This window comes from Ranitomeya variabilis, chromosome 7, assembly GCF_051348905.1.
Source record: "Ranitomeya variabilis isolate aRanVar5 chromosome 7, aRanVar5.hap1, whole genome shotgun sequence".
NCBI lineage: Eukaryota > Metazoa > Chordata > Amphibia > Anura > Dendrobatidae > Ranitomeya > Ranitomeya variabilis.
Window position 1 is genome coordinate 49,821,190 of NC_135238.1, and position 27,582 is coordinate 49,848,771.

The 27,582-nt window shown below is 43.2% G+C and overlaps 2 protein-coding genes across 2 annotated transcripts in view; one reads left to right on the forward strand and one right to left on the reverse strand.

Annotated features, from left to right (window-relative positions):
* The window catches only part of LOC143785905 (transmembrane protein 180-like), a 30,215-nt gene extending 22,836 nt beyond the window's left edge, over positions 1–7,379 (reverse strand). The window contains exons 1-2 of the mRNA XM_077275044.1: positions 7,248–7,379; positions 2,979–3,144 (exon numbers count right to left, since the gene is read on the reverse strand). Coding sequence (XP_077131159.1) covers positions 2,979–3,131 — 153 coding nt within the window. The 5' untranslated portion in view covers positions 3,132–3,144; positions 7,248–7,379. The remainder of the gene's footprint in view (positions 1–2,978; positions 3,145–7,247) is intronic.
* Positions 7,380–7,497: 118 nt separating this feature from the next.
* CDR2 (cerebellar degeneration related protein 2) lies at positions 7,498–26,994 on the forward strand. Its single transcript, XM_077275043.1, is given in 5 exon segments — positions 7,498–7,799; positions 16,788–16,900; positions 19,447–19,595; positions 23,326–23,478; positions 24,777–26,994. Coding segments are annotated over 5 exon segments (1,530 nt in total). The 5' UTR covers positions 7,498–7,519; the 3' UTR covers positions 25,612–26,994.
* Positions 26,995–27,582: the final 588 nt, after the last annotated feature.

Sequence of the window (27,582 nt, forward strand, 5' to 3'; positions counted from 1 at the left end):
TATCGCAATAAATGACATCACGCTTTCCCCCGTGCCGGAAGTATGCTGCCTCGGAGTAACCTTCGACTCTGCCCTGTCCTTCAAACCACACATCCAAGCTCTGTCCACCTCCTGTCGCCTCCAGCTCAAAAATATCTCCAGAATCCGTCCTTTCCTCAACTTTCAATCTACTAAAATGCTTGTGCATGCCCTCATCATCTCCCTACTGCAACTTTTCTGTGGCCTCCCTGCTAACACCCTTGCACCTCTGCAGTCCATCCTTAACTCTGCTGCCCGACTAATTAATCTCTCTCCTCTCTACTCCTCCGCTTCCCCCCTCTGCAAATCTCTTCACTGGCTCCCATTCCCTCAGCGTATCCAGTTCAAATTACTAATACTGACCTACAAAGCCATCCATAACATGTCTCCTCCATATATCTCTGAACTAATCTCCCGATATCTTCCCTCACGTAATCTCCTCCTCCCAAGACCTCCTTCTCTCCTCCACACTTATTCGCTCCTCACCTAATCGCCTCCAAGACCTCCCCCAAATATGCCCCATCCTCTGGAATTCTTTGCCCCAACACGTCCGACTATCAACCACATTTGGATCCTTCAGATGGAACCTGAAAACTCATCTCTTCAGGACAGCCTACAGCCTGCACTGACCCCGCTGCCTCCTCACCACTACTGGAGATACCGCCTCACCAACACCGGAGCTCCTGTAACCCTCAACCTACTGTCTCCTTCCCCATAATCCTGCAGAATGTAAGCCCGCAAGGGCAGGGTCCTCGCCCCTCTGTATCAGTCTGTGATTGTTAGTTTGCTTACTATAAGTGATATCTGTAATCTGTATGTAACCCCTTCTCATGTACAGCACCATGGAATCAATGGTGCTATATAAATAAATAATAATAGTAATCATGTAAGATTTTTCCCACATTATTGATCCACAAGCTGGAGGTCTGACTATTGGCTCCTTATCAATCACAAGAGGAGGGTCCCAACATCCCATGTTGAATTGCAGTGGTAGCAGCCATGGTCTACCAAAGCTACCTTCACACATGGAACTATGGGACCCTGTTCTTGGGATTGGATGGGGTCCCTGTGAACATTCATCATCTAATATATAAAAATTACAAGATTAGCAATACAAATGAATAGAGAGGGCCATGCACTGGTTGGTGGTCTCAAGATGGGTTGTGGGATTCACATTTGTCATACCATTACGGCATATTGTGTGAATAGGCCATGAATGTTTAAAATGGGACTAATCCTAAACCTTTACCTTATGTGTTTCACTGCATCGAAGTGGACTTTAACGTCTTGCTAAAAAGCTACAAAATAACAAGTCGATATAAACACACACAGTGGCATGTAAAAGTTTGGGCACCCTTTGAAGATGTGAGTGATCAGATAACTTTGACCAAGGTTTCAGACCTTAATTAGCCCGTTAGGGTTATGGCTTGTTCACTATCATTGTTAGGAAAGGCCAGGTGATGCAAATTTCCCAGCCATATAAAAACCCAGCCTCCTCTCACCTTGTGCCCAAAACAGCAGCCATCGGTTCTTCTCAGCAGCTGCCTAACACTCTGAAAATGAAAATGGCGGAGGCCCACAAAGTAGGAGAAGGCTATAAGAAGATAGGAAAGCGTTTTCAAGTTGCCCTTTCCTCAGTTCGAAATGTAATTAAGAAATGGCAGTTACCAGGAACAGTGAAAGTCAAGATAAGGTCTGGAAGACCAAGCAAAATTTCAGTGAGAGCTGCTCCAAGGATTACTAGAGAGGCAAATCAGAACTCCAGCTTCACTGAAAAAGACCTTCAGAAAGATCTAGCAGACCCTGGAGTTGTGATACATTGTTCAACTGTTCAGAGATCCCTGCACAAAAATGGCCTTCATGGAAGAGTCATCAGAAGAAAACCTCTCCTGCATTCTCACCATAAAATACAGCATCAGAAGTATGCATTTGGAAACAAGTCCTGTGGACCCATGAGGTTAAAATAGAACTATTTGTCCACAATTAATTTCAGGAAAAGAACATCTTGTCAACCATTAATCATGGAGGTGGATCTATCAAGCTTTGGGGTTGTATTGCAGCCAATGGCACGGGGAACGTTTCATGGGTAGAGAACAGAAAGGATTCAATAAAAGTTCAACTAATTATTGATTAAAAAAAAAACCATATCATCTGTAATAAAAAGCTGAAGTTGGAAATAGGATGGCTTCTATAAATGGATAATGATCCTAAACACATGTCAAAATCCACAACAGACTATCTCAAAAGGCGCAAGCTGAAGTTTTACAATGGCCCTCATAGTCCCCTGATCTGAACATCATTGGAAATCTGTGGCTAAATCTCAAAATAAGCAGTACATGCAAGACGACCCAGGAATCTCACAGAACTGGAAGAATTTTCCAAGGAAGAATGGATGAAAATCCCTCAAACAAGAATTGAAAGAAGCTGTGATGCTTTTAAAAGGGGTGATACTAGGTACTAACCATGCAGGGTGCCCAAACTTTTGCATCAGCCCATTTTCCTTTTTGTAATTTTTAAAATGTAAAAGATGAATATATATATATATATATATATATATATTTATTTATTTATTTTTTTTGTCTAAAATACAAAGGAAATGTGTCAAATTTAATGCTAGGCCTTTTAGAGACCATTTCATCTTCAACTTGCTTAAATGTTCACAATAACAGTAAGTTTGGCCAGGGGTGCCCAAACTTTTACATCTCACGGTATACACATACCCCCACCAATCTTTCCACTGCCTTATAATAGTGACACCAGATTTCTGCTGGGGTTCTGAAGTTTTTGACATACAGATGAACGGTGTAGACTGCACTATTCTCAGCATAAAAAATACCAGAACCACTGACGGAAAGCGTAGTGGGACGAGAGCAAATGGAAAATGCCTATTTAACAAAGAAGTCAAAACATTGCGTCAATGTGATTTCCAAAAGGAGACTGATCCTGAATCTCCATTTTACCTGCGCTTGGTGAAAGGCTCCTTCTGATATTTTGTAGTGGTTAAGAAACAGCTTCACGTAATAGAAATGGAATATGCTGTTCATCATTCCAGCCCCTAATGTGGTCATGGAGTAGGCCAGGGCCGGCCCGTGGATTCCGAAGGATAACTTCATGTTTACAGTTCACCTACGGAAACATAAACAGCGACAGAACTACATAAAAAGTATAATACAAATATATAAAAGTACAATACTAATACATTAACCATAATACAAATATATAAAAGTATAATAGTAATACACAAGTATAATACTTTAATGTATTTGTATTATGCTTTTTATGTATTTGTATTATGCTTTATGTATTTGTATTATACTTATGTATTACTATTAGACTTTTATGAATTAATATTATACTTTTATGTATTTGTATTATGACTTTTTATGTATTTGTATTATACTTATGTATTTGTATAATACAAATACATAAAAAGTCGTAATACAAATACATAAAAGTATAATACAAATACTTAAAATGCCATAATACAAATACATAAAATGCCATAGTACAAATACATAAAGTATAATAGTAATACATAAGTATAATACAAATACATAAAAGTATAGTACAAATATGCCATATTACAAATACATAAAAGTATAATACTAATACATAAAAAGTTATAACACAAAAGCATAAAGTAAATGAAAAATAACAGAAAGAAATGAGGTGCGCCCTTCAACTGTGTTCGGTCCTGTTTGGCTGATCTTCTGGACAGGGGCAGAGTGATGTACGGGCTCGTAGACTTTTTATTAGAGTTGAGCAGAATGGTTTCCAGCAGTCACGTCAGTAGTCCATGGCCACCAGGCCAGAGTCCTATGACTTTCCTCCTACCTGCCACCATCCCAGGACCACTTCTGATTAGTTGGCCCAACACGATGTCTTGAGAGTGTCACACTGCAATGATGACATTGCGCTGGTCCTACTAATTAGAAGAGGTGACGAGGATGATGGCAAGTATTATTATTATTATATTATCTATTGTTATAGCGCCATTTAGTCCATGGCGCTTTACATGTGAGGAGGGGTATACATAATAAAAACAAGTACAATAATCTTAAACAATACAAGTCGCAACTGGTACAGGAGGAGAGAGGACCCTGCCCGCGAAGGCTCACAATCTACAAGGGATGGGTGAGAATACAGTAGGCGAGGATAGAGCTGGTCGTACAGCGGTTTGGTCGTGGTAGTAGTAGTAGTAGAAGGTTCACAGGCCTCTGATACGGTGGCCGTGGACTAACAACATGGTTGCTGAACCACAGTCCTGAAAATGTTTTTGCTCATCTCTACTGTCTATAGATCAACACATCACTTGGCTTCTTTCTGAGGATCAGCTGAGCAGAACCAAACACTTAGCTAAGGGTCTCCACCTCTTCATTACACTGATCGTGGGAGTTTCAGGACCAGGATCTGCATCTATTAAAACTTGTGCATGTTGCTATCACACGTCAAAAACTATTCCAAAGCGCAGTTCCCCATCAGTCAAATTGCACACCTACTAAATGTATTTTTGTGGACAAGCGCTTGAGCTTAAGGAAGGGGGTTACTTGGTACTTTTACAGTAGTATCTCATGCCTCCATCTATAGTCTCTGAAGGGCCTAGAACAGGCCTAGAACTTTTGCATGTACAGTCTATAAGGGTTTAACCCTTATAGACTGTACATGCAAAAGTTCTAGGCCTGTGTGGGGGAAAACGCTAGCTTTGAAAACTAGAAGTGTGACTAATTTATTTTTATCAAGTTACAAAATGCAAAATTAATTATTTTGTGCGATTTACCTTCAAAACACAATCAGTTCTTCTAGTTACATTTTCACTGTTTTTGAAAGAACTCGGTAGGGAGATTGTCCCAAACATCTTGGAGAACTGACCACAGATCTTCCGTGGATGCGGCTTCTGCAAATCATTCTTCATATCAGATTTGATTATGTTGAAAATCATGGCTCTTTCAGAGCATCACTTCCAGGATTTTTTTGTCTTCTTTACACCAAAGATAGTTCTTAATGACATTGGCTGTATGTTTGGGGTCTTTGTCCTTCTGCAGAATAATTCAGACACCTCTATAATGGTATTACATGATGGATAAGTGTCAGCCTCTATGTCTCAGCATTGAGGACACCATTAATCCTGACCAATGCACAGCTCCATTTGCTAAAATGCAGCCCTCAAACTTGCAGGAGCCTCCACCATGCTTCACTGTTACCTGCAGACCCTCATTATCGCACCTCTCTCCGGCCCTTCGGCAAACAAACTTCCTTCTTCTACTGCCAAATATTTCCCATTCCTCACATCAATTGAGAGCATCATCGCGTCTGTCTGGGATTATATAAAGAGACAGAAAGATTTGCACAAGCAACATCCACAGAAGATCTGTGGTCAGTTCTCCAAGATGTTTGGAACAACCTTCCTGTGTAATTTCTTCACAAACTGTGTGCAAGTATCTAGAATTGATGCCGTTTTGAAGTCAACGTGTGATCACACCAAACACTCATATGACTTAGATTTCTCTTTTGTTTATTCACTTCAAATTTGTATTTTTAATTATAATAAACTATTAACACATTTGTTAGGAAAAACATATACCAGGATCATATGAGATCACAAACCACATGCCCCATTGAATTTGATAATTACCTATTTTTTTCTTGTTTTTAGAACCCCGCATGATCGGTGTTCATGTTGGCAAGAATATTTATAACCATTGGTTTGAAAATGAATATTTTAATAAAAATATTTAATCAATGTCTTATAAAGCTTCCACTGATACCTAGACCAACCCCACTGTGCCATCACGGGGTATTTTTTTTAAATAAAATATTACCCTAACTAAATGGACTCAGCTTCTGGCTTTGAACCTCAGGCTGTACTAGAATATCCAACAGTTGGCGCATTTGGAAAAAAAAAAAAGAAGCTAAAGAGACCTCTGTGCCCAATAGATGCCGGCATCCAGTGATCTGACCCGGACTGTATATCTAACCTGTAAGGCCACAATGTCTATGGCTGGCACACTATGAAACGCATGACTTATCAAACACAATTACAGCTTTGTGCTAAAAGGTGCAAGTTGGCCACATAAACCTGGGAACACCGGGCACGGGATCGTCATATTATTTGCTCTCCTTGTCCTGATGATTTATCACTTTCCGTGTCCTGATGATTTATCACTTTCTGCCTGTGTACTGAAAAGATCAAAACTCTAAGCAAGTTCTGCAGAATCCATAAGTCTCATCAGTGTCTCCGTTTTCCTTAAATCCGAGCCAGGTTGGGGGTTAGGTAAAGTTGGCATCATATGTATGTGATCTATGTCATGTAGTACTACAAAGATCAGAAAGTAGTCAACTGTCAGTCCTGGGCTACACAATAAAAGTGGTGGTGCTCACTGCACAATGTCACCTGGAAAGTCGCCCACGGCAATTTAAAGGGGCCTGTCATGTTGGAAATGGCCTCAGATTTGCAGGCAGGAGCTGATCACAAAAAGTTATTGAGAAAAGTTGTTGACGTCCTCGATACTTGTATGCACAGGAGTCCAGTGGGCGGTCCTATTCAGTGATCCAGTCTTCCTTGCATGACTTTATAGCTGTCAATCACCAAATAGGACCGCCCACTGGACTCCTGTGCATACAAACACCAGGGATTGTAATAAATAATATAAAAGTTTTACTGAATCTTCCCCCCCCCCAAAAAAAAAACCCCCCCATCTATATATCATTCTGCTCAGCTTCTCCATGTCTATACCGCGCTGTCCACAGCTCGGACTGGATCCCTTTAACGTGGCATGGTGACAGTTAAAGGGATATTCTGATTTTTTGTAACCGTAGCCTAATCATATTTTAGTGACACTGCCACAAACTAATAGGGAGGTCCGGTGACAAAATGTGCAATGGGAAGCGGGAGATCCAGCGTCAAATAGATCAATCCGGTCACATCCGCCGAATGTTCAGACGCTGCGCGGATTTATAAAGCGTTTTTAATGATTTCAGATGCTGGAGGATCTACACCAGGGACAGCACAGCCTGCGATCGGTGTCACACCCTCAGCATTTCCAAGATCTGCTTACAGCCAGTGAATGCAGACAGCATGAGTGTATCTGGGCCTGAGGAACATAGGTTTCATTCATTAATAGCAAGCAGAGATCTTGATAGTGGGGAGGAACTGAATATTTGGTAAAGCAACACGAAAAAATGCAGCAAGACACATCTATAGCAAGCAAGCACCCATAGAGAACACATACCACCAGGCAGAGGACATGGATGGTAAGGACGCGTACACACAGGGCGCCAGGACGCGCAGGATCTCCCACCGGCACCCCGCAAGCTTCTGAGCATCTAGCAGCAAAACACGGAAGTGCTACAACAGAAATCTGGGCGTGTTCATGTGCTTAACCAATCACAGCAGGGAAGGGTGCCTTTACTAAAAAGTGATTGGTCCAAAGGTAACCGCCCTCCCTTTATCCTGAGATTTGATTGGTTAGTTTGTAAACAGTCCTTCCCATCTGGAAATTTGATGTCACACACTCCGAATGCCACGTTGCGGCGCTGTTCGGAGGAGTTCGGCTGTTTCCGGCAGCGGTTCGGGGGATGGAGGAGGCGGGAGGGGCAGGCTGGAGGAGAGGAGCAGAAGAATCTGCTGCCTGAGCCGTCAGCATCAGTGCCCGCCGCCGCCTGCTGCAGCCGGGAGTCCCGGGAGAGCGGAGCTCCCGCCGTCATGTTAACCGACAGCAATGTGGAGGAGTTTGAGATCAAGGAGGACGAGCCGTGGTACGACCAGCAGGACCTGCAGCAAGGTGAGAGCGATTAAAGGGACGTAGTCCATGTGCAGCCTGGGGCTGGGATGTCAGCGGCCACTGGTGATCGTGGGGGGCAGAATGGCCAGGAAACGCCTCATCTGAATACTGATATATATATACACTTATACTTGTGGCATCTGTATGTTATGTATGTGTGTGTGTGTGTGTATATATATATATATATATATATATATATATATATATATATATATATATATATATATATATATATATTAGTATTTTAGCACCTTGTTGCGTTGACATGGCTTTTACAGTGTTTTTTTGTTTTTTTTATTATTTATTTAATTTTTTTCCTAAGTATCCTCTGTTATTTACGGTACTTGCACTCTATTTACCTAGTACGGGATATTTGCACATTTTGTTTCTGCCTTAGGTTTTGTTAAATGGCCGCAGTGTGAACGTGCCTCTATATGTTGCACGAGTCCCATCTTTTGCTCCAGCTCGTTTCTTTGGCTTTATCCTATAAATTGTGTCGGTCTTCATTGTTCCTATGTCTGGCGCCCTACAATCGCCCTGTTATATCTGGTCGGTGGTTGCAGCCTGTGTGGCGGATGTGGGGTGCTGGCTGCAATCCCGGACACTGTCCCTTTAACAGTCGTGTCCTTCAGCGCTGTAAAGTGAGTCACAGTAACAGAATCATATCCCACACATCACACTTATTAGATATTTTCGGAGAAATTCTGATCTAAAATCCTCCTGTAAACACTTTTTTTTTTTTTTTTTTTTTTTTTTTTTTTAAGGATGATTTCAAGGAGTTTTTATAGCAGAAATTCTCAATCTGAAAACTCCTATTTAAAAATAACTGAGTGGTTGTGTTTTTTTCAGGCAGATTCCACTCGGAATCTGCCTGAAAAAAGCTCCACAAAAAATTGACAAAATGCACAGGAATGTGAAAACGACATTGCTGTGCACATGTTCAGTATTTTGTTACTTCTTCTTTTAACTGCTTGACACGTTCATTCTTGGGAAGTGCTGTATAAGAGCAGGTGCAAATTGCTGTAGAGACTCAGATGGCATCCGAGTGCAGGTTTGTTTTTTTTTTTGGTGTTTTTCTTCCTTCCATGTGTTTAATGACTTGCATGGCTGATTGCAAACCAAATAGCGGATCAAGCGTGGTCAGTATGAGACTGTCCGAGGGAAAATATCAGACGTGCTCGGGCCCCATAGAATAACATTGGCCCGAGTTTGATCCGATGTTTTGTTGGAGCGAAATCCGCTCGTTTGCACCTTCTGTAATAGAAGATATAAACGCATCAAACTGGGCCCAGTCCAGCGAAAAGGCTTCAAAAATGTCTTCTAAAACTTCACCAGCAAAGTTCAAGAAAATAAAAACTTCAGCCAAAAACTCCCCAAGGCTATGTGCATATAGAATTTTTTTTTTTTGAGGAGCGTTTGTTCGGAACAGAAACTGAACCTCTCCAAATACGCAGCAAAAAAGGCTCTGTGTGCACGTAGCCTCACTGAGTTCTCAGAGCAGAAACCGCTTCGAAACTCCTACAAAAAACTTTCACTTGGAATCTGCCTGAAAAAGCGCCAACGAAATAGACACTTTTGACATCAATGTCAAAAAACTATTGCTGTGCACATGCTCCAGTGTTTTGTTTTTTTTTGTTTTTTTTTCTGAAGCGTCTTTGTGTAAATTTTCCTGTTTGAATTTCTCCTAGCTTTTGGAGGGCCATTCTCCTGATATTTTCTCAAGCAATTTCATTTTTTGTAGAGAAAACACTTTTACTGATCCTCTAGAGTTGGCACGTAATAATAAACAGTTCCCGATTTAAAAAAAAAAAAAAAAAAGTAAATAAAAGTTTTTTCTTAGGTTGACTATAGGTTTAATAAAGGGAACATGTCCTATAATTTCAGTGCTGTTTCCGCTAATAAAATGGCAAGATTTTATTTATTTATTTTTTTTGCTACCTTAAGTCACCACTAGAGGGAGCGCACTAGGTATGGATTAAAGGGTTTGTCCATCATAATTTTTTGTTTTGCGCGGATTGATTAAAAATGTGAAACTGCGACAAACTCTCCTTCCGCCGCCCCCCTGTGTATACGGTGCAGGCTGCTGCGGAGGTTTGCTCCTGAGTGCTGCAGAGCTTTGTGCGAGATCCATGTAGCTTCTGTAGGGCAAGTATGTTTCCATTTCTTATATTTAATGAATCCGTGTCTTAAATGATTTTTTACGGTCGGGACAACCCCTTTTTATAGGCTGACGCGAGCACTGTTTGGCCTGACTCTGATGGCCGTACCTCCTGTACTGTCAGGTTGTTGGGCTCTAGGTAGTACAGTCCCTAATATAGGAGTCTGGTAAACCCTCCGCAATGACGATATGTGCTGTGCCGCCATCTCTGAGGCTGTTATGCCCAAGTGTAAACTGCAGGAACCGCAGTGAATTCTGCTGAGATCAGTGATCTGCACCGGGGGTGATGGCTTATGCAATAGGAATGCTAATCTGCGGCGTGGACTCTAGAGCGGACTGCGTCCACGCTGTGCACCTGGCGAGGGACGGCTGTCGGGGTAATCGATTGATCATTAACTGTTAATGTTTTATATTGCTCATCACAAGGCCTCCTGTCCCAGTGTCGTGCGGCGACATGAAAGCATCGTCCCTAGAAGAGAATACTTCTGCCATTCTGTACTATATGGCGGCTGTACTGTGGAGCCCCAGGCGGACTGCGTGCTGCGCCGTGTACACAGGCCTCACACCTGTACATCGTAGATCTGTTCCAGAACCAGGAATGTGTCCTTAAGCTACAGTCACACTTTCTTGTCAGGTGTCGGTGTGCAGTCCTATGTAAGCCCTAGTCTTATCCTCAAAATCAGGGTCTTAGGGGTCTCGCATGTGGATCTGATTTCCACCGATGTGACTCTGTGAATTCATGTGTTTGCTAAACAAAAAAACAAAAAAAAAATCGAGCCGCACATGTCCAACTCACATGGATGTGTGTAGCCTAAGAGGGCCGGACTGGCTGGTAGCTGTCGCACTTGGGCCGGCTAGTCCGAGCACTGTGTTCTGATCTTGGCCCGATATATACAGGTGTCTGACTGCGCCCTAACACTGAGGAGAAAAGAAGTGACCCCAAATACTTGTATCCAGACTAAGGGCTCGTGCAGGCAACGTAGCTTTGGTCCGTGTAAACGTCCGATCGCACTGCTACCAATGGTTTTCAATTTCTTCATTTCTCCACGTGAGAAAATTAGGCCGCTCCCTGACCACACAATCCAGGTGAGGGCACTATGGGCCCAGCTCACTATTACACTTGTTTTTGGTGGGGGTTTTTTTGTTTTCCCTTTTGCGCCTAATCTTTCATTTAATCTGCGCTTATTCTACAAGTTTTTGCCTCCTTTTGTTTCATTTTATGTTGGACATTCTGGACGGGGTTTTTGTTTTCCAGTTGTTCATAGATGATTCGTCACATTTGCCTTTTTTTTTTTTTTCTTTTTTTTTTGTCTTCAGTCTCAGTTTGGCGCAGAATTAATGAAACGTGAGACTTTTTTTGCACTAAAGGCTACGTTCACATTTGCGTTGCGTCGGGCGCAGGTTTGGCAACGCATAGCGGCGCATGCATCATGCGCCCCTATATTTAACATGGGGGCGCATGGGCATGCGTTGTCTTGCGTTTTGTGACGCATGCGTCATTTTTGGCGCAAGCGTCAGGGCGCAGAGGACGCTGCATGATGCAGTTTTTTTGCGCCGAAAATCATGCCAAAATTGGATGCATGTGTCACAAAAAGCTGCGTTTTGCATGCGTGTTGCGGCGCTGATGCTGCGCCCAACAACGCAAATGTGAATGTAGCCAAAGCCGCAGAGCAGGTCAAAGACGAAAAATAATGAGCATTTGGTTTTTTTTTTTTTTTTTACTTTGCTAAAAATTCATGAACCACGTGTGCCCTTTTTGAGGGATTTGGCGCAAAAATGTCAACAAATGCAACAGGACCAGAAACCTAACCCCTCCCCCCCCCCCCCCCCCCCCCCCCATACAAATGATGACTTGGGCCCCATGGCTACATTTTTGCACCCATGCAAATGCCAGCTGACCAAACAAACAGCATAATCTCTGAGGCTTTAGGGGACCTGCAGTAATAACACATTGATATGTGCAGCCTTGTCATTAAAGGGAGTGACTGCAACTGGACACCTCCCCGGATTGGTGCCGTTGCCCTGATCACAGCGCTGTTCGCGCACTAGTCACGTGCCATTGGCTGCAGGGGTCATGTGACAATTGGTGTCAGCTGCAGCCTTCTCTGGCCGAATAGTAAAGGCTGCTGACAATCATTGGCTGCTGATTAGCTGACAGTCACGTGACCAGTTGAGGGGGCAGCAGTTCATAAAGCGTTTTGGACAACCCCTTTATATGTGGCCATACTGCACTTAGACTATAGTGGTGTGTAGGATTCAGACTATCACTTAATGGATGCTGTTAGATGCAGTCAGTTTGTGCTGCAGAGAGCGTTGATCTTTTCTGCAGCACGAAAGATCCTTTCACCCGACGAATGTTTTGCTCGTTCGTCAGGTGGCTGGCAGCCTGTCATACGGACTAGTGATAACACAAGGAGGTGGTGTAATCCCCATCAGTGACTCTGAAGTCTCCTTTGGGTTTATACTTTCTCCTTTTTGCCTCATTGCGGCAGGATGTTACATAATCTGCTGTGTAACGTCTTCTTGTGTTACGCTAGATACTAATTTTTTTTTTCTTTTTTCTGTTCTTTGCTTCTCTCCATTGTGTTTGTACATTCCTTTAGTTCAGCAGTTTCCTCAAATGCCTCCAAGAAATCCTGAGCATGTGAGCCGGAGATCCTGATTCCTGTTCGTGAGCGATATTCCCTCCCGGACAAAGAGCAGAACTCTCGTCATTTTATATTCATCCTGTTAATATTCCTCCAGCAAAACGGCCAACATATATCTCTGCGGGAAAAAGTGTATCCTGTCTGATGGTTATATCTGCTGCCCTTGTGCATAGTGGATGGGTTACTTGCTGTATGCTTAAAGGGATCCTCTAGAATTAGAGACATTTTTATTTTTATTACCGAAACGACGCCATCCTTGTCCTGTCTGGCATTAAAGCTCAACCCCATTTATGTTAAATGGGGTAAGTTAAAATGTCATAACAGCGCTTTTCTTAAAATGAGTGGAAAACGCTAAAAGAATTTACATGCTGCAGATTTAAGTGCTTCAAATCTGCCACGATAAGATAAGCGTGAGATTTCAGAAATCTCATCATCGGACTTGTGGCAAAAACACAATGAAGGAAAAAAAAGTGATGTGTGCGTATACCCCAAGTCTGTGGGAAGTTTAGTAGCTTCTTGGATTTATTTAGCGAGGATCTGGCTTAGCAAGCGGCCTACAAAGGGTTAAATAGGCCATAAACAATAGCGTCTATTCATATTGACCTCCCATGGTTCAATATTCGGGCCTGTAAATAGGTCACAAGATGGCCGCTGCCCTCCCTGTTTTACTGAATCCTTTGTTCGCACTACAACAATGTTGTCTTCCTTGATGCGTCGAGTGTCTGACAAGAAAGAGGGGCAAAATTGTCTAAAAGAAACCATCTTTATTGTCCATCGCGGCCAATCACAGTGCAGCTTTCACTTTACCTGAGTGTTGTTAAAAATCAAAGCAGATCCCTGGTTGCTATTGACAACTGACTTTTTTCCCCTCTCCTTTAATAAAGAGGCCTTTTTTAAAAAAGTTTTCTTAACTAAGAAATGTATGTAATAAAGGGCCTGCCTGTGCCGCTGTGTCCACACAACACGTTTGTGTAGGTTTTGAATGATGTTTGTATATATCAGTGAGGAGTCATTTTCTGAGGCCTAATAATTTGCATAGCTCGTCTTCTCGTTGTCCAGTTTGTGAATGACCCCTCTGTGTCCCGTGCAGCTGTGCTCGCCTCCATCTATTTAGTCATGGATGTTGCTGTAATTCTCACTATGTGGAAGGCCAGCGCTGGTTAGCTAATGACATCCTGGAGTGTGGGCTACGGGTTTATATTCTTTATTAAGGGCACTTAGCCGTTTACACTAATCCATAGACATGGCTGCAGCGTGACCTTAGCAAGTGTATGCTGCTTTTGCTCTGAATTATTTCCTCATGGTTATTTAACCTGCACCAGGCCTAAGTATATACGGTAATCACCAGATCTACTGTAGCATTGGTGTATTGTTAGAACAGGTGCGCAACATAGTTGGGGAAGTGTGAGGGCTGGCGGGTGCATGATGCGGATGGGGGAAGTGTGAGGGCTGGCGGGTGCGCGACACGGTTGGGGAAGTGTGAGGGCTGGTGGGTGCATGATGCGGATGGGGGAAGTGTGAGGGCTGGCGGGTGCGCGACACGGTTGGGGAAGTGTGAAGGCTGGCGGGTGCGCGACATAGTTGGGGAAGTGTGAGGGCTGGCGGGTGCGCGACATAGTTGGGGAAATGTGAGGGCTGGCGGGTGTGTGACATAGTTAGGGAAATGTGAGGGCTGGCGGGTGTGTGACATAGTTGGGGAAATGTGAGGGCTGGCGGGTGTGTGACATAGTTGGGGAAGTGTGAGGGCTGGCGGTTGCGTGATGCTTTTGGGGGAAGTGAGGGCTGGCGGGTGCGTGACGCGGTTGGGGGAAGTGAGGGCTGGCGGGTGCGTGACGCGGTTGGGGGAAGTGAGGGCTGGCGGGTGCGCGACATGGTTGGGGAAGTGAGGGCTGGTGGGTGAGCGATACGGTTGGGGAAGTGTGAGGGCTGGCAGGTGCGTGACGCGGTTGGGGGAAGTGAGGGCTGGCGGTTGCGTGACGCGGTTGGGGGGGAAGTGTGAGGACTGGTGGGTACGCGACGCAGTTGGGGAAGTGTGAGGATTGGTGGGTGCACTACATGTAGCACTACCTCTGCCCACGTACCAGAACATCAAAACAGGAGGAAAAAAACAATTGGTATCCATGGTTCCAGACAGACTCAGAACACTTTTGGACCTAATAGGGGCCGCTTAGCGTTTATTCAGCACCCACTATTGCGTCCGGAATATTATTCTGTGTTCTATTCGGAAACCACTGACACTGTAGCATATGGCGTCCACAATAAGGATTTTTTTTTTTTTTTTTTATTGACATATTTGAGATGTAGACGTATATGTTGAACGCCATAATTTGAGCGCCTCACAGTATATGTGTATTCATGTAATAGCAGTAAAACAGGGCAAACCTAAAGATAAAGGAATTAATTCCGGTTCTACTTCCATATCGGACCATTACTGATAAGATAATGTCCCGTCTAATGATTAACGAGACTTCACTTTCTAGTGAACTGAATAGAACTAGCCGAGTTACAGAATATGTAGAGACTTTGTAACCTACATACACTTATTTTATCTTGCCTACTACATGCTCCCTTTCTGCGTGGCATCTGACATGCGGTCCAATAATGATCCTTGTATGGTTACTCGGTATCCGGTACAGAACAGGAAGTTTGATTCTAGTGTTAGGCCTAGTAGTTTTGTTATGAAAATTGCAAGACATTTATTTTTAATTATTTTTTTTCATATAGACAATAACCTAGAAAGTTTGAAAAGGAGAAACAAATATTGACAATAAAAAAAAAAAAAAAATTGAGCCATCTGAAATGTATTTGGTACTCCTCTGTACTAAACACTGTATGTTGGGATCAGAATCCTATGAACGGATAACAATTGGCTGCAGTGTTTACATTTAATTCAAGTGGGGAAAAAACATCATAGTTTTTCTATTGAATCGTTCCAATTCATTTGGATCATCTCGTGTTGTGAATGATACATGTTACTTTTTTTTTTATTAGCTCACCAGTTTTGCAGTACAAACTAATGTAACAATGGCATTGGCTGTCATTTGTCTTTTTTTTTTTTTTTTTTCCTCTAAAGTTGGGATGCTTTTTTTTTTTCTGTTTTCTGCCTTCCCAATAGCTAGAAAATGGTTACACGCAACTACAATGTGGGTTACAGAATATAGTGACACCTGGAGATGTATATGATTCCATAGAATGTAAACGTATGAATGCTGACATTGCACACAACTCTCCGTAATCCTATTCCTTAGTCTATTTGCTGTTTCCAGGTTCGTAATTGTTGTTTGAACTGGTCCCAGCACCTCCCAGATTAAGGTAACAATACGACTTCAGCTTTTACAGGGCATTTTCTTTTCTCATAATTATGTGTTGGCTTTTGCAAGCAAACATCAAACCTATTATACAGATGCACCTAAAGAATGTGTTGCTAACCACCTAGTGCCTAAGCCCAAATGTTCTCTTGTGCCATGTCACTTTATATGGCAGTAACGCTGGAATGTTTAAAATTTCCCAGTGATTATGACCTTTACATAATTTTTTCCGGGGCACAATGTACTTTATTACATGGGTGGAAATAAAGGTAAAGGAGCCGCTTCCCACCACCCTCCATTATAATGTTGCAAATCTAACATGCCACCTTAGCTGGCGGACTGGGACCAGTTCTCTACATACATGATCGGCAGCAGCATCTAGGGGGTTAAACGGCCGGGCTAGGCGGTACCACTCATGGTGGCCAATGCAGCAGGTCAAGTCTAGTAATACAGCTGATCAGCATTTGAGCTCTGCTAGATCTGCAGCACGGAAGTGTCACAACTGCAGCACCCAGTAAACTAAGTGATACATCGCTGGAATCAGGGTCCCTGTCCCCACAACAGTTTCAGATTACATAGAGAAACTTGCTGACAGATTCCCTTTAAACACTCCATATGCCCAGGCCTATAAGTGACAGACAGATCCATCAAAACACTGATGTAGAACTAAAGCCAAAGTTTCCCCGTTGTATCAGCTTCCATCCATCTATCTATTTATTTTCTTTAGTTTTGTTTTTCTCTCATCTGGATCCTTTACAAACAGGTCACACAAAGGTCACGCTTTTAATTATTTGGAAATATGATCTATTATCTTCATATTTTCTATCCCGCACATCGCCAGCATTTATACAATCTATATTGTGATTATTTCCAGATCTGCAACTTGCTGCCGAGCTTGGCAAGACATTACTAGACCGCAACACGGAGCTTGAGGAGTCTCTGCAGCAGATGTACGCCACCAACCAGGAACAGATCCAGGAAATTGAGGTACAAAGCTTTTCCTGCCGCTGCTCCTACTTCTGTGCAGAGATTGAGATCACCTACTTATGATGTCTTCAGGCTTCGTGTCATGTTCTAATTGTCTCCTGTGTTATACCCAGAGCTGGACTCAAAATTCTGCTGCCTTTCTTTTAGCTCTCAGTAGCCCGCGTCCTGGGATTCCTGCCCATCCTATAGAAAGGTGCTTGTCTGGAATGGGTCATATTGAAGCACTTCAGGTTAATCCATACTCTCCAACAAATCCGCAGACATAAAGCACCTGTAGAAGAGTTCCAGAGACCTCTCTATGCTGTGACATTCAGACATGAAGATGTTAATACATGGTTTGTCTAATAATTGGATCCAGATTATAAAGTTGGAAATGATAAAGCTGTAGGTTATGGGGAGTGGAGTACAGTAAAAGCTGTGAATGTTGACTTCTGCTCCTGTGGCCTAGCGCACATCCTGGGTTATATAATCTACTTACTTTGCCATATGGAGATTTGTTTCTTCCTTAAATCAAATACCCTTTTGTAACTTTAGTTAAAGGGGTTGTCCAAGTGGACAACCCCTTCTGAATTACTGTGTTTCCCCCCAGTAAAATAGTAGCACTTCCATTGACGGTCCCGTTCCAGCGGTGTTATCACTGGCTGTCCCAGGGCTTGTGTGACATTAATGTCATGCGAGCCCTGCAGCCATCAGCGCTGGAATCACTCTCCCCCTCTTTCAGATAAATCATGACATTTGGGAGAAGTGAGAATGGAGACTGCTCTCTTCCTCCAAATGTCAATTATGTCAGTAGGAGAGTGAAGCCAGCTCTGATTGTCCGCAGGGATTTCGTGACATTGTGCCCCGGGAGAGCCAATGGCGCTCACTGCTGGAATTATTTTACAGGGAGGGGAAAAGGGGATTCAAATGGGTTGTCCGAGTAGTGGACAATTCTCTTAGAGTGAGGGTGTACAGTTGGGCACTATCCTATTTTGGAGGACATTAATTTATGTTGCGATGCTGATGATGGAATAGAGGAAAGGAGAGAACTTTTTTTTTTTTTTTAACATTTGTATCCTCCCAAGTTGTCATGTTTTGTTTTTACTACATGCATTAGTTTATCGTATGTATACTAAAGTGAGTACCACCTCCGTTATTTTTTTTATATATATAAATATTTTATATCTTCTCATGGGAAAACCCTGAAGATATGACACAATGTAAAGTAGATGGTGTCCAGCTTGTAGAACAGTGTAAATTTGGTGTGCCCTCTATCTTACAGCCATTGAGGTCTACACCGCTGGCAACAAAATTGAGTACACCCCTAAAGTGAAAATAACTAAAGTGTGAATATTTTATGATGCCACTATGCTTTTCAAGCACTGCCTTAGCTCTCTTGGCCATGGTGATCACTAGAGCTTCACAGGTGGCCACTGGAATCCTCTTCCACTCCTCCATGACGAAATCATGGAGCTGGTGGATGTTGGAGACCTTGTGTTCCTCCACCTTCTGTTTGATGTCCCAGAGATGCTCAGTAGGGTTTACGTCTGGAGACATGCTCGGCCAGTCCAGCACCTTCATCCTCAGCTTCTTTAGCAAGGCAGTGGTCATCTTGGAGGTGTGTTTGGGGTCGTCATGTTGGAATACAGCCCTGCGGCCCAGTTTCTGTAGGGAGGGGATCATGCTCTGGTTCAGTATATCACAATACATGTTGGCATGCATGGTTCCCTCAATGAACTGTAGCTCTCCACAGCCGGCAGCACTCGTGCAGCCCCAAACCATGACACTCCTACCACCATGCTTGACTGTATTATGTGCATAATAATGTATGTGCTATAATGTAACTAATCAGGGTTTCCCACTGAACTAGGCTTGTAAATGAACAACTCATGCCGCTTGACCATGTCACCCATGTAGGTTACTGGGACCTGCAATGGAAATGTAAAACTTCCTACAGCTTCTCCTGAGTATATCGACTGATTGCTTGGCCGGCTTCATTTTCAGAATGGTCATGATGGTTGAACACCCCTCTTTTTAAATGGAATTTGTCAGCACAACTCGGCACGCTCTCTAACCATCTTCCCCAAACTGTTATATAGTCATGAGACTTTCTGAAAGATGTAGTCCACACCTTTACTGATGCAATCTGCTCCTTGACTAAAGCATTTCAGTATTCATTCATATCCAAATGACGCTTTAGCACTTCCTACTTGACTGGCCGCGACCTGACGACGGCTCCTGGCCGCGACCTGACGACGGCTCCTGGCCGCGACCTGACAACGGCTCCTGGCCGCGACCTGACGACGGCTCCTGGCCGCGACCTGACGACGGCTCCTGGCCGCGACCTGACGACGGCTCCTGGCCGCGACCTGACGACGGCTCCTGGCCGCGACCTGACGACGGCTCGTTGCATGCTGCCATTCTGTCTGGTCTGTGTATAGATTCTCTGTCCATTAATGCCTGTTTTCTCCCACATATTATGTATTGCAGTAAAATGTTAAATGTCTCCTCACTGCAACAAAGTAGGTGCAGATATTTTTACTCTCATGATGTTCTTTTCCTGCCAGTACCTCACAAAACAGGTGGATCTACTGAGGCGGATGAACGAGCAGCACGCCAAGGTGTACGAGCAGCTTGATGTCACAGCCAGAGAGTTAGAAGATGCCAATCAGAAGCTGGTAATGGAGAGTCGCTCATCACAGCAGAAGATTACAAGGTGGGTGGCCCGGTGGAGGGGAATCCTTGTTAACAATCTCTCTATTTTTGTCTGGGGGCTTTTTTTGGCAGCAAAACTGCAAGAAAAAGCTGTTCCTGCTTGGGGCAAGATCTAAATATGCTAATTTTTTTGTGTTCGCTAACCATATTATTTGTTTGCTAGTGAGTGGGAAGCTGGGGATTAGGGTATGATTCCTTCTAAAATTTAAAAATCTAAATAAAATGTCCCAAATAATTAGCTATAATTAGATCGGGTAGTTAAAGGGGCTGTCCACCTTCTGGGGACTATATATTTAATGTATTTATAGCTTAAAACCAGTTTTGTACATGTACCATTTGCATTCTATAGATTTTGTTACGCTGCCTATTGCTGGCTGAAAAAAATGCGGTAAATTGAACCTGTCAACTGTGCCCCTTCCCAACATGGCCCTTGTTTTGTTTTATGGAACTGCCCATATTGAAGTAAAATCAACGCATACATAGCATCTCTGTCCGCTAATGACCCAGGACTAGTCTGGTGAGGCGTTTATGGAGCGCCCCCACAGCCACAGGGCCACAGTGTACTCCGTACCGGGTCTCTCCCTGCTGGCTCTGTCGCTGTCACGGTGGCTAGACCCTGGCCCGTGACCCTGCTAAGGGGTGTCCAATAAAGAAATAACAGTTCGGTATGTGATGCAAAGCGCAATCAATAACGAGGACACAGGGTTGCAGTCTCTTTACCTCTTTACTGAAGGCTTCAGGATCCTCAATCCAGAGCACTGCTAACCGAGCTGGCTGGGTCCGGCCGGTCCAATGGCACATCCAGAGTTCCCTTCGCAGGTGGAGATCGGTGCCTACCAACTAGCGCCTGAATGTTGCAGTCTTCCCCTGCTGAGCACCACGGGATAGTCCTCACAACTGTTGTCTGTTTCTGATGTTCCCTCACAACTGATCCTGATGTTCTTCTCCGTCCCCCAGATGGTTTGGCTAGGACGCACCCGTATGACGAGTAGGCCTGGAGTTCTTCCGGGACCCTAGAGTCGCCCCTCTCCCACAGTTGCCCCCATGTCTTCATAGGTGATTTGTGTGAGACAGCCAACCTGTAATCAACTGTCCTGCCTCTGTTTGAAGAAATACTTGGAGTCAATTACTTCCTCGGCGTTCTGGCCACCGGCTACGCGCCTTATTAGGAAGTTGCTCGATCTTTCAGCACTACTCCTACTGGCTTATCTCCTTGTTGCTTTGATCTCGTTTCTCACTCTTCTCAATGCACCTCGCTTCTTGTCCTTTCTTGGGTACCGCCGCAAGGAAGTGCAGGCGCGGTCCCATAACGTTCTCTCTTGTTCGCTAGGTCCCTGCCAGGATCCCACCCCTGACAGGTACCCCCCTGAGTCTCTCCCCGCAACACCCTCTGCCACAGGATGTTGCCTGTTCAATCCCCAGTCAGCTTCTCCTCTCACTTCCTATCCAACCCCCAGTTTTACCAGATTGTGAGGAGTGGCCTAATCATAGCGCCCTTAGCTCCCCCAGGAGGCCAGACTGTGAAGTGTATTGGTGTCTGTGATACCTGCTCAGATGAACTCCTTTTGTGCCATCAGACGTACCATAGCCCCCCTTAGCGGCGGAGCATCAGTACTGCAACGACCAGGACTCTGGGGCGCTGCATTTACTCGCTGACACTAGTCCGTGTTCAGTTTGCGAACTTCCTGGCATCTATCTTCCCCCATTATATCAATCATAGCTTGGTGGACTTACAATCCTATCATAAATAACATTTGTCAAGTGCAATAAACTTCCAAAAGTGCTCACTGCTTTGGCTATTGCCCCCTGAAAACCAAGTCAGAGCCTTTTATACCTACATGGTTACGTCCTAAAGATCTTTCACGACAGGTCGCACATGCTCAGTAGGGAGTAATGCAGTAATTCTCCTCTACCTGATCTGCTATAATATCATTGACTTTTTTTTTTTTTCCCACCATTCGTGTTATTTGGTTGCTCCTACTTTGGTTGATGGCCTATTTCTTAATATTGTATAGCCCGTTTGTATCTTGATCTGCATTTGTAGTATCTATGTTCTGTCCTTCTACCTAGTTCTGTATTTCATTTCTGATGCCGGGTTTTGTGTTTAGACACGTCAGCTTGATTTATTAATTAATAAACATCTATACCTTTTGTGATAAATTTGGTTGTGGACTTGTGTGTTCTAGGTTCCCAGGGAATAAGTGTGGACTGCTATTTTGTGCATTATTGTGGAGCGTCCCTGATCTTGTAGGTTGTAATTGGCCTACAAGGAATACACTGCCAAGTGCTTTATCGTCCCTTTTGTTGTTTGTTTTTTTTGTTTTATGTTGGCATTTGTGTGTAATGATTTCCCCCCCCCCCAGACATTTTAGTAGGAAAAAAATATATATATTTTTTCCACATGTACTGTAATTTAGCTTTGTACTGTAGCTTTGCCCTCACCTTGTGCTTCTTCACTTGCCCAGTTTCCTAAGTTGCATGGCCGCATGCTTTAATGAGGGCAGTCTTGCTGACCCAGATGGATGAGTATGTGTTGCTTGTAAGTGTAATTTGTGATGTTATTAGTAATGCCTCAGTTTGTGAATGAAATGACTGCTAAACTGACAAGATAATGATGGTGTGCACATGGGATCATGAGATTATAGGGAGGATGTCTTCCATTTCTTAGACCTTGTCACTGATCCCACTGCAGTAATTCTCCTCTACCTGATCTGCTATAAGATCATTGACTAATACCGATATTATTATTATTATTATTATTATTATTATTATTATTTTTTTTTTTTTTTTTTTGGGTGCGTGGGGGGGACTGTTCTAACAGGTACTTTCTAATGCAAGGGCACATGGGTTACACCATTACCAGAGCAAGAATACTTCCAATTAGGTTGTGTTTAGCATGGCCAATGACGAACAAAACTTGTAGGCAAGATGTCACCCATTAAACTGGAAGCAGAGCTCTTCCTATATGTGAAGGATTTGGGCTGTTGATGCCAAAAGGCGCCTTAACGTCCAGAGTGGATCTATCATGGAAAGAACATATGGAACTTTAGTAAATGGCATGTTGGTTACTTGAGCATCACAATCGGGACACCTACAAAGCTGGCCATGAGTTTAAGACCTTCTGGGCACCATACACCTTAGATAACAGCTGGATGAGCCACAGTATTAATTGGTCATCTAATGCACTGGCGGACACAGACTGACCCTGTGCAAGAACAATACATGGGCCCTTTGCAGTCCAATAGCTCATCACAACACACAATTCCCATATTTTGGAGGCGGAAGTGGCCCCCTTACCTACAGTATTGGAGCCTTGTCTGGTTCCACCCGTGATTTGATGTACATGGGGGTCTCCTGACTTTCCCCTGATTGTTGGAGGACAGTATGTTTGGTGGGGAGCCGGTGGTTCTGTAATACAGAAGAGCAGCAGGTCCGTTTATATAGCGCCATTTTTCACCTCTTAACGACGCTTTTAGCAAATGGCAGAAGGTGGAACTGATCATCTGTATCGGCCAAGCTGTGTCTTAAACCTGCCCCAGGTAGGCGCTTTCCGCCAATGCAGAACGAAATGGTCTCCATGCGAAGTGATGTATGGAATAAGCTATTAATATACAAACACTTTGCTTCTTGTGAATGCGCTCTCTCAAACTTTTCTGACTATTAATCCTTTGTGAATTGATGATGCATTGTTGGTTTCCTTGTAATAACCATTTTTTTTTTTCTCTGCTTAGTTTGACAGAGACTATTGACAGTCTGCAGATTCACATTGACGATCTACAGAAAAAGATGGAAGAGCTGAAGAAGTGTCGTAGCCGCGAGACGTTTGAGCACTCGAGGTCAACTCACAGCTTCTCCTGTCTGAAGGAACTCTATGACCTGCGCAAGTAAGTTTCAGAAATGATATGGTTGAAAGTATATATTTTTCATGGTCAATTTTATTGTACTTTTTTATTTTTAAGGGATAATCAGAATGATTGCCTAATGTAACAATAAAAGAGATGCCAATTTTGTAGTAATCCGATGTGGCAATGCTGAGGAATCGAGCTTTAAAGACGCATGTGAATTAACCTGTAAGTGCATTGTGGGTGTGTCTAATGTACTCTCCATGCATCGACACCGCCTCAATGCACTTCCAGGTCTATTTGCATATTGACTCAAAGCTCCATTCCTTAGTGCTGGCTCATCAGATTACTACAAAATGTGTAGTTGTTTTTTTTTTTACTGGGACCTATTCTGCCATGCCACTAGTTTTGGTAGTAAAATTGCCTTGGCAGGTTTTTTTTTTTTTTTTTTTTTTTAAACATATTTCTTGAATATTGAGAGATGAAGCCATATTAATGGGAGAGTCTAAAAACTGTCTCTTGCTTTGTTGTCATACCATGTGTGACTTCAAGACGCCAAATATATCCACATCTAAATTGGGCCGGGCTTTGATGCACGTCATGGCCAAACTTGCATGTAGCCCCCTAGACTTCCAGTCCTTCACGGAAAGACATGATGACCCATTTGTACTCCAGACAGAAAGCAGATGATTAGCTTCTATCTCCCTGGGGAACAAACAGATTATAGCTCAGCTAACAGTTCTTCGATCTCCCTAAAGCAAAACCCAGGGGGACAGGGCTCCTGATACGTCATGGTGAACTCCTCTCCTTCCTGACATCCAGATCTCTCCATCCCCTTTTACCCCGTTTTGCCTTCTCATGCTCCGCAACCTCATCCTTCAACTCTCGCTTCTGTTTTTTTTTTTCGTGTACGCCCTATCTTTGTACTAGCCCTATTGAATCAGCGATAGTGGCGGACATATCATTTATGCAACCTGTGCAGCCACACAGGGCCCCAAGAAGTAAGGGGAACCCATTTCTACCTCCAAAGCAGGAGCAATTTTGCATTTTTAGGAGCTCTTGGGCTACAAAGGGCCCATATATTCGTGTATAGACGGACTAATACCTGGGTGGATCTGCTGCAAAGCCAAAGCGAAGTGGCAGCCTTTGAGGGATCCAGTAATAATTGTCAGATATGCAAATTCAACATGTGTGAACATATCCAAAGCTTACAGTCTTGTCAGAGTGATAATTATATCTCTTCAGTTGGCGGTGAAGAGGAAAAAATGTAGTTTACCAGGCTTGATCTGAGAGGTTTTACTAGAAGTGGTGGTAGACTAAGTATTTTTCTTACTCCGCAGGTATTTTGTCTATGATCACGTCTTTGCCGAGAAGATCACGTCTCTAAACACACAACCTGGTCCCATTGAAGAAGAAAATGATCATCTGAAGAAAACTCTGGCTGTCCTGGAGGCACAGCTCGGCCTAGAACGCAAGAAGAGGGAGACCTTAGAGGATGAATATAATCAGGTCTTGAAGGAAAACTCAGAGTTAGAAAATATTCTCAAAGATAGGGATTCATGTCATGCCCGGGCAGAAGAGTTGGAAGCTGAGGTGGCCGAAATGCGTCAAATATGTTGATCAGACAGTGTATTCTCTAGCAGTGTTGAAAAGCTGATACCAGAATCCATCTTCATATCATTCAAAGAGACTTCAGATAAGGATTCGGAGCTCGATCCAATCTCCGAACTAGAAAAAAAGCCCTTAAAAAGGAGCAGTAGTGAGATGGTCTTGCCCACGGTCACAGCAGAAGCCATTCGTAATGGTCATGAGGAGACCTGTATCAGGAGGACCGAGGCTGTGAAACAAAGAGGAATTTCTCTGCTCAATGAGGTGGACTCTCAATACAGTGCCCTGAAAGCCAAGTACGAGGAGCTTCTTCAGCGCTGTCAGATGGAGGATGACCTCTTCAGTCACAAATCTGTCCAGACCACAAAGCTGTCCACCATGTCATCTCCAGACAACTCTCCACCAAATACCTTAAATTCAGGCACGCACACCCCCGGCTCCCCGGTGTCCCAGCCGGAGTACAAAATTCTTTTTCAGGAAATATTTACTTGTATTAACAAAACCAAAGAAGAAATCATTGAGAATCGAACAAAATACAAACTTATCTCCACCTCCCAGAGTAGTTAAGACCAACAGCAGAACTTCTGTTTTGTTTTTTTCTTCAAGAATAACAACCACTTAGACCTAATATATTCGTTTGTCTAAATTATTTTTAATTCTTGATCATAAAGAAGTCTTATGGCTACCTCATTAGCCCATACTATGGCCAACAAGCACGGTGATCTACTATATAAAGAGGAATCCACTTTCAGGTGGTGACATTGTTTCATCCCACAAGCTTTAACGTAGATCTTCTGGTCAGGACAGTAGTCAAGAAGGAGTGGTACAGGATTAGAAAAATGAGGTGGTCTTCTTCCAAAACCAGTGAAGCAGATTGGACCACACTACTTGTGTTGAAGCTTTGATGCTTATGGACCGGTGAAGTGTGGAACTGGACTACAAGAGCTATGAAGGACTGGATTCTTCACGTTTAATCCTCAAACCGGGGTCTGCTAAAGATGTTGTGTAGCCTGGTTTCTCTTTAGTTTGACTTTTCTGTCGGATAACAGGACTTTCAGATAATATACCTTCAGGTTTATACCTGATGTGTAAGAAATCCTCTACATCTACTAACAAAGTTGTTTTCTCTAGTCACCCTCCACCACAGCACCATTACCCCTGCTGTCGTGGAGGGTTCCTAGAAATGGAATTACCGGTAAGTCTAATTCTATTTATTTTATTTTTTTTTGCTACACACAAGGTGTGCAATACTCCTGCTGTTGGCACCAATATACCACTAGCCATGATGATATTAGCGAAAAGCCAGTCTCTGGTATTGCTGCTTGACTCTCCCAAAGTGAATGGGGTTAAGCTGCAGTACCACATGCAAACTGTGGACTAGTGTGGTGCCGTTTTGGAAGAAAACACACACTTTTCTCTAAACCAGACAACACCATAAATCTCTAGGTAAGCCTGCTATTCACACGTCCAACATTCACGGGCCTGAGAGATCCGGACTGCGTGCAGGTCTCCTGCCTGAAATTTGGGTCAGGAGACCCCAGTAGGTCCACACATCTGTCCATACCCAGACCCCTGAATGTCAGCCGTGTGTAACCATCCCAAGCCTTCGCTTTAGGTACGACCAGCACTATTTTGCTGTGACTTGTCTTTGTTAGTACGATACGCGTGGTCTTCTACGGTCTGGAGAAAAGCACAAACAAATGGTCTATTTTATGCATGACAGCCTAGTAGGAGCTGAACTGTGCAGATTATAGGTCTGCATTATATGTAGTTGTATGATACTTTTTAGTATCATTTTATGTAGACGCTGGAGTTGTGGGGCCGTGGAACTGTTCCTATAGGGAGATAACTTTTGATATAATACTGTGATGTCGTATTAGAGAACACTAATATATTGCACTTATTACGAGCTATAAATATATCTATTTTCTTTTAAATATATTTTTGTTTTGTTCCTAATTTTCTGGTGTAAAATGACTCTTGCATAAACAGGGGAACATCACAGCAGCCATTGGTTTCCGTTCCCTACAAACTGGTGGCCCATAAAGTTGTCTACCTGCTACTGTGTTACCTCCATGTGTGCTGAAATACACCCCCGATTGTTATTTCCTAGGTTTTCAAAGCCATGTCATCCATCCCACCCACCCCAGATTTGTAAGGATTTAGAGATTAATGGCTGGAAATGATGCATTATCCAAGTCTTTATTCCTGTGACTTAGTGTCCTCTGATTAGTGGGATCAGATGCCATCAGGGCAACGTACTTAAAGGGCTTGTTCCCTTTCAGAAGTCTTTGGACTATATAAGCTGCAGAAGTCATAAAATACAAGCTGAGCATTACCTTACATGGGTCCACACCGCTGATTATTCTGTTTGGCTGCAGCAGTGTTGAAGCTTTAGGTGTGGGATTTTGATACAGGTAAAATATATTATATATATATATATATATATATATATATATATATATATATATATATATATATATATATATATATATATATATATATATATATATATATATATATATATATATATATATA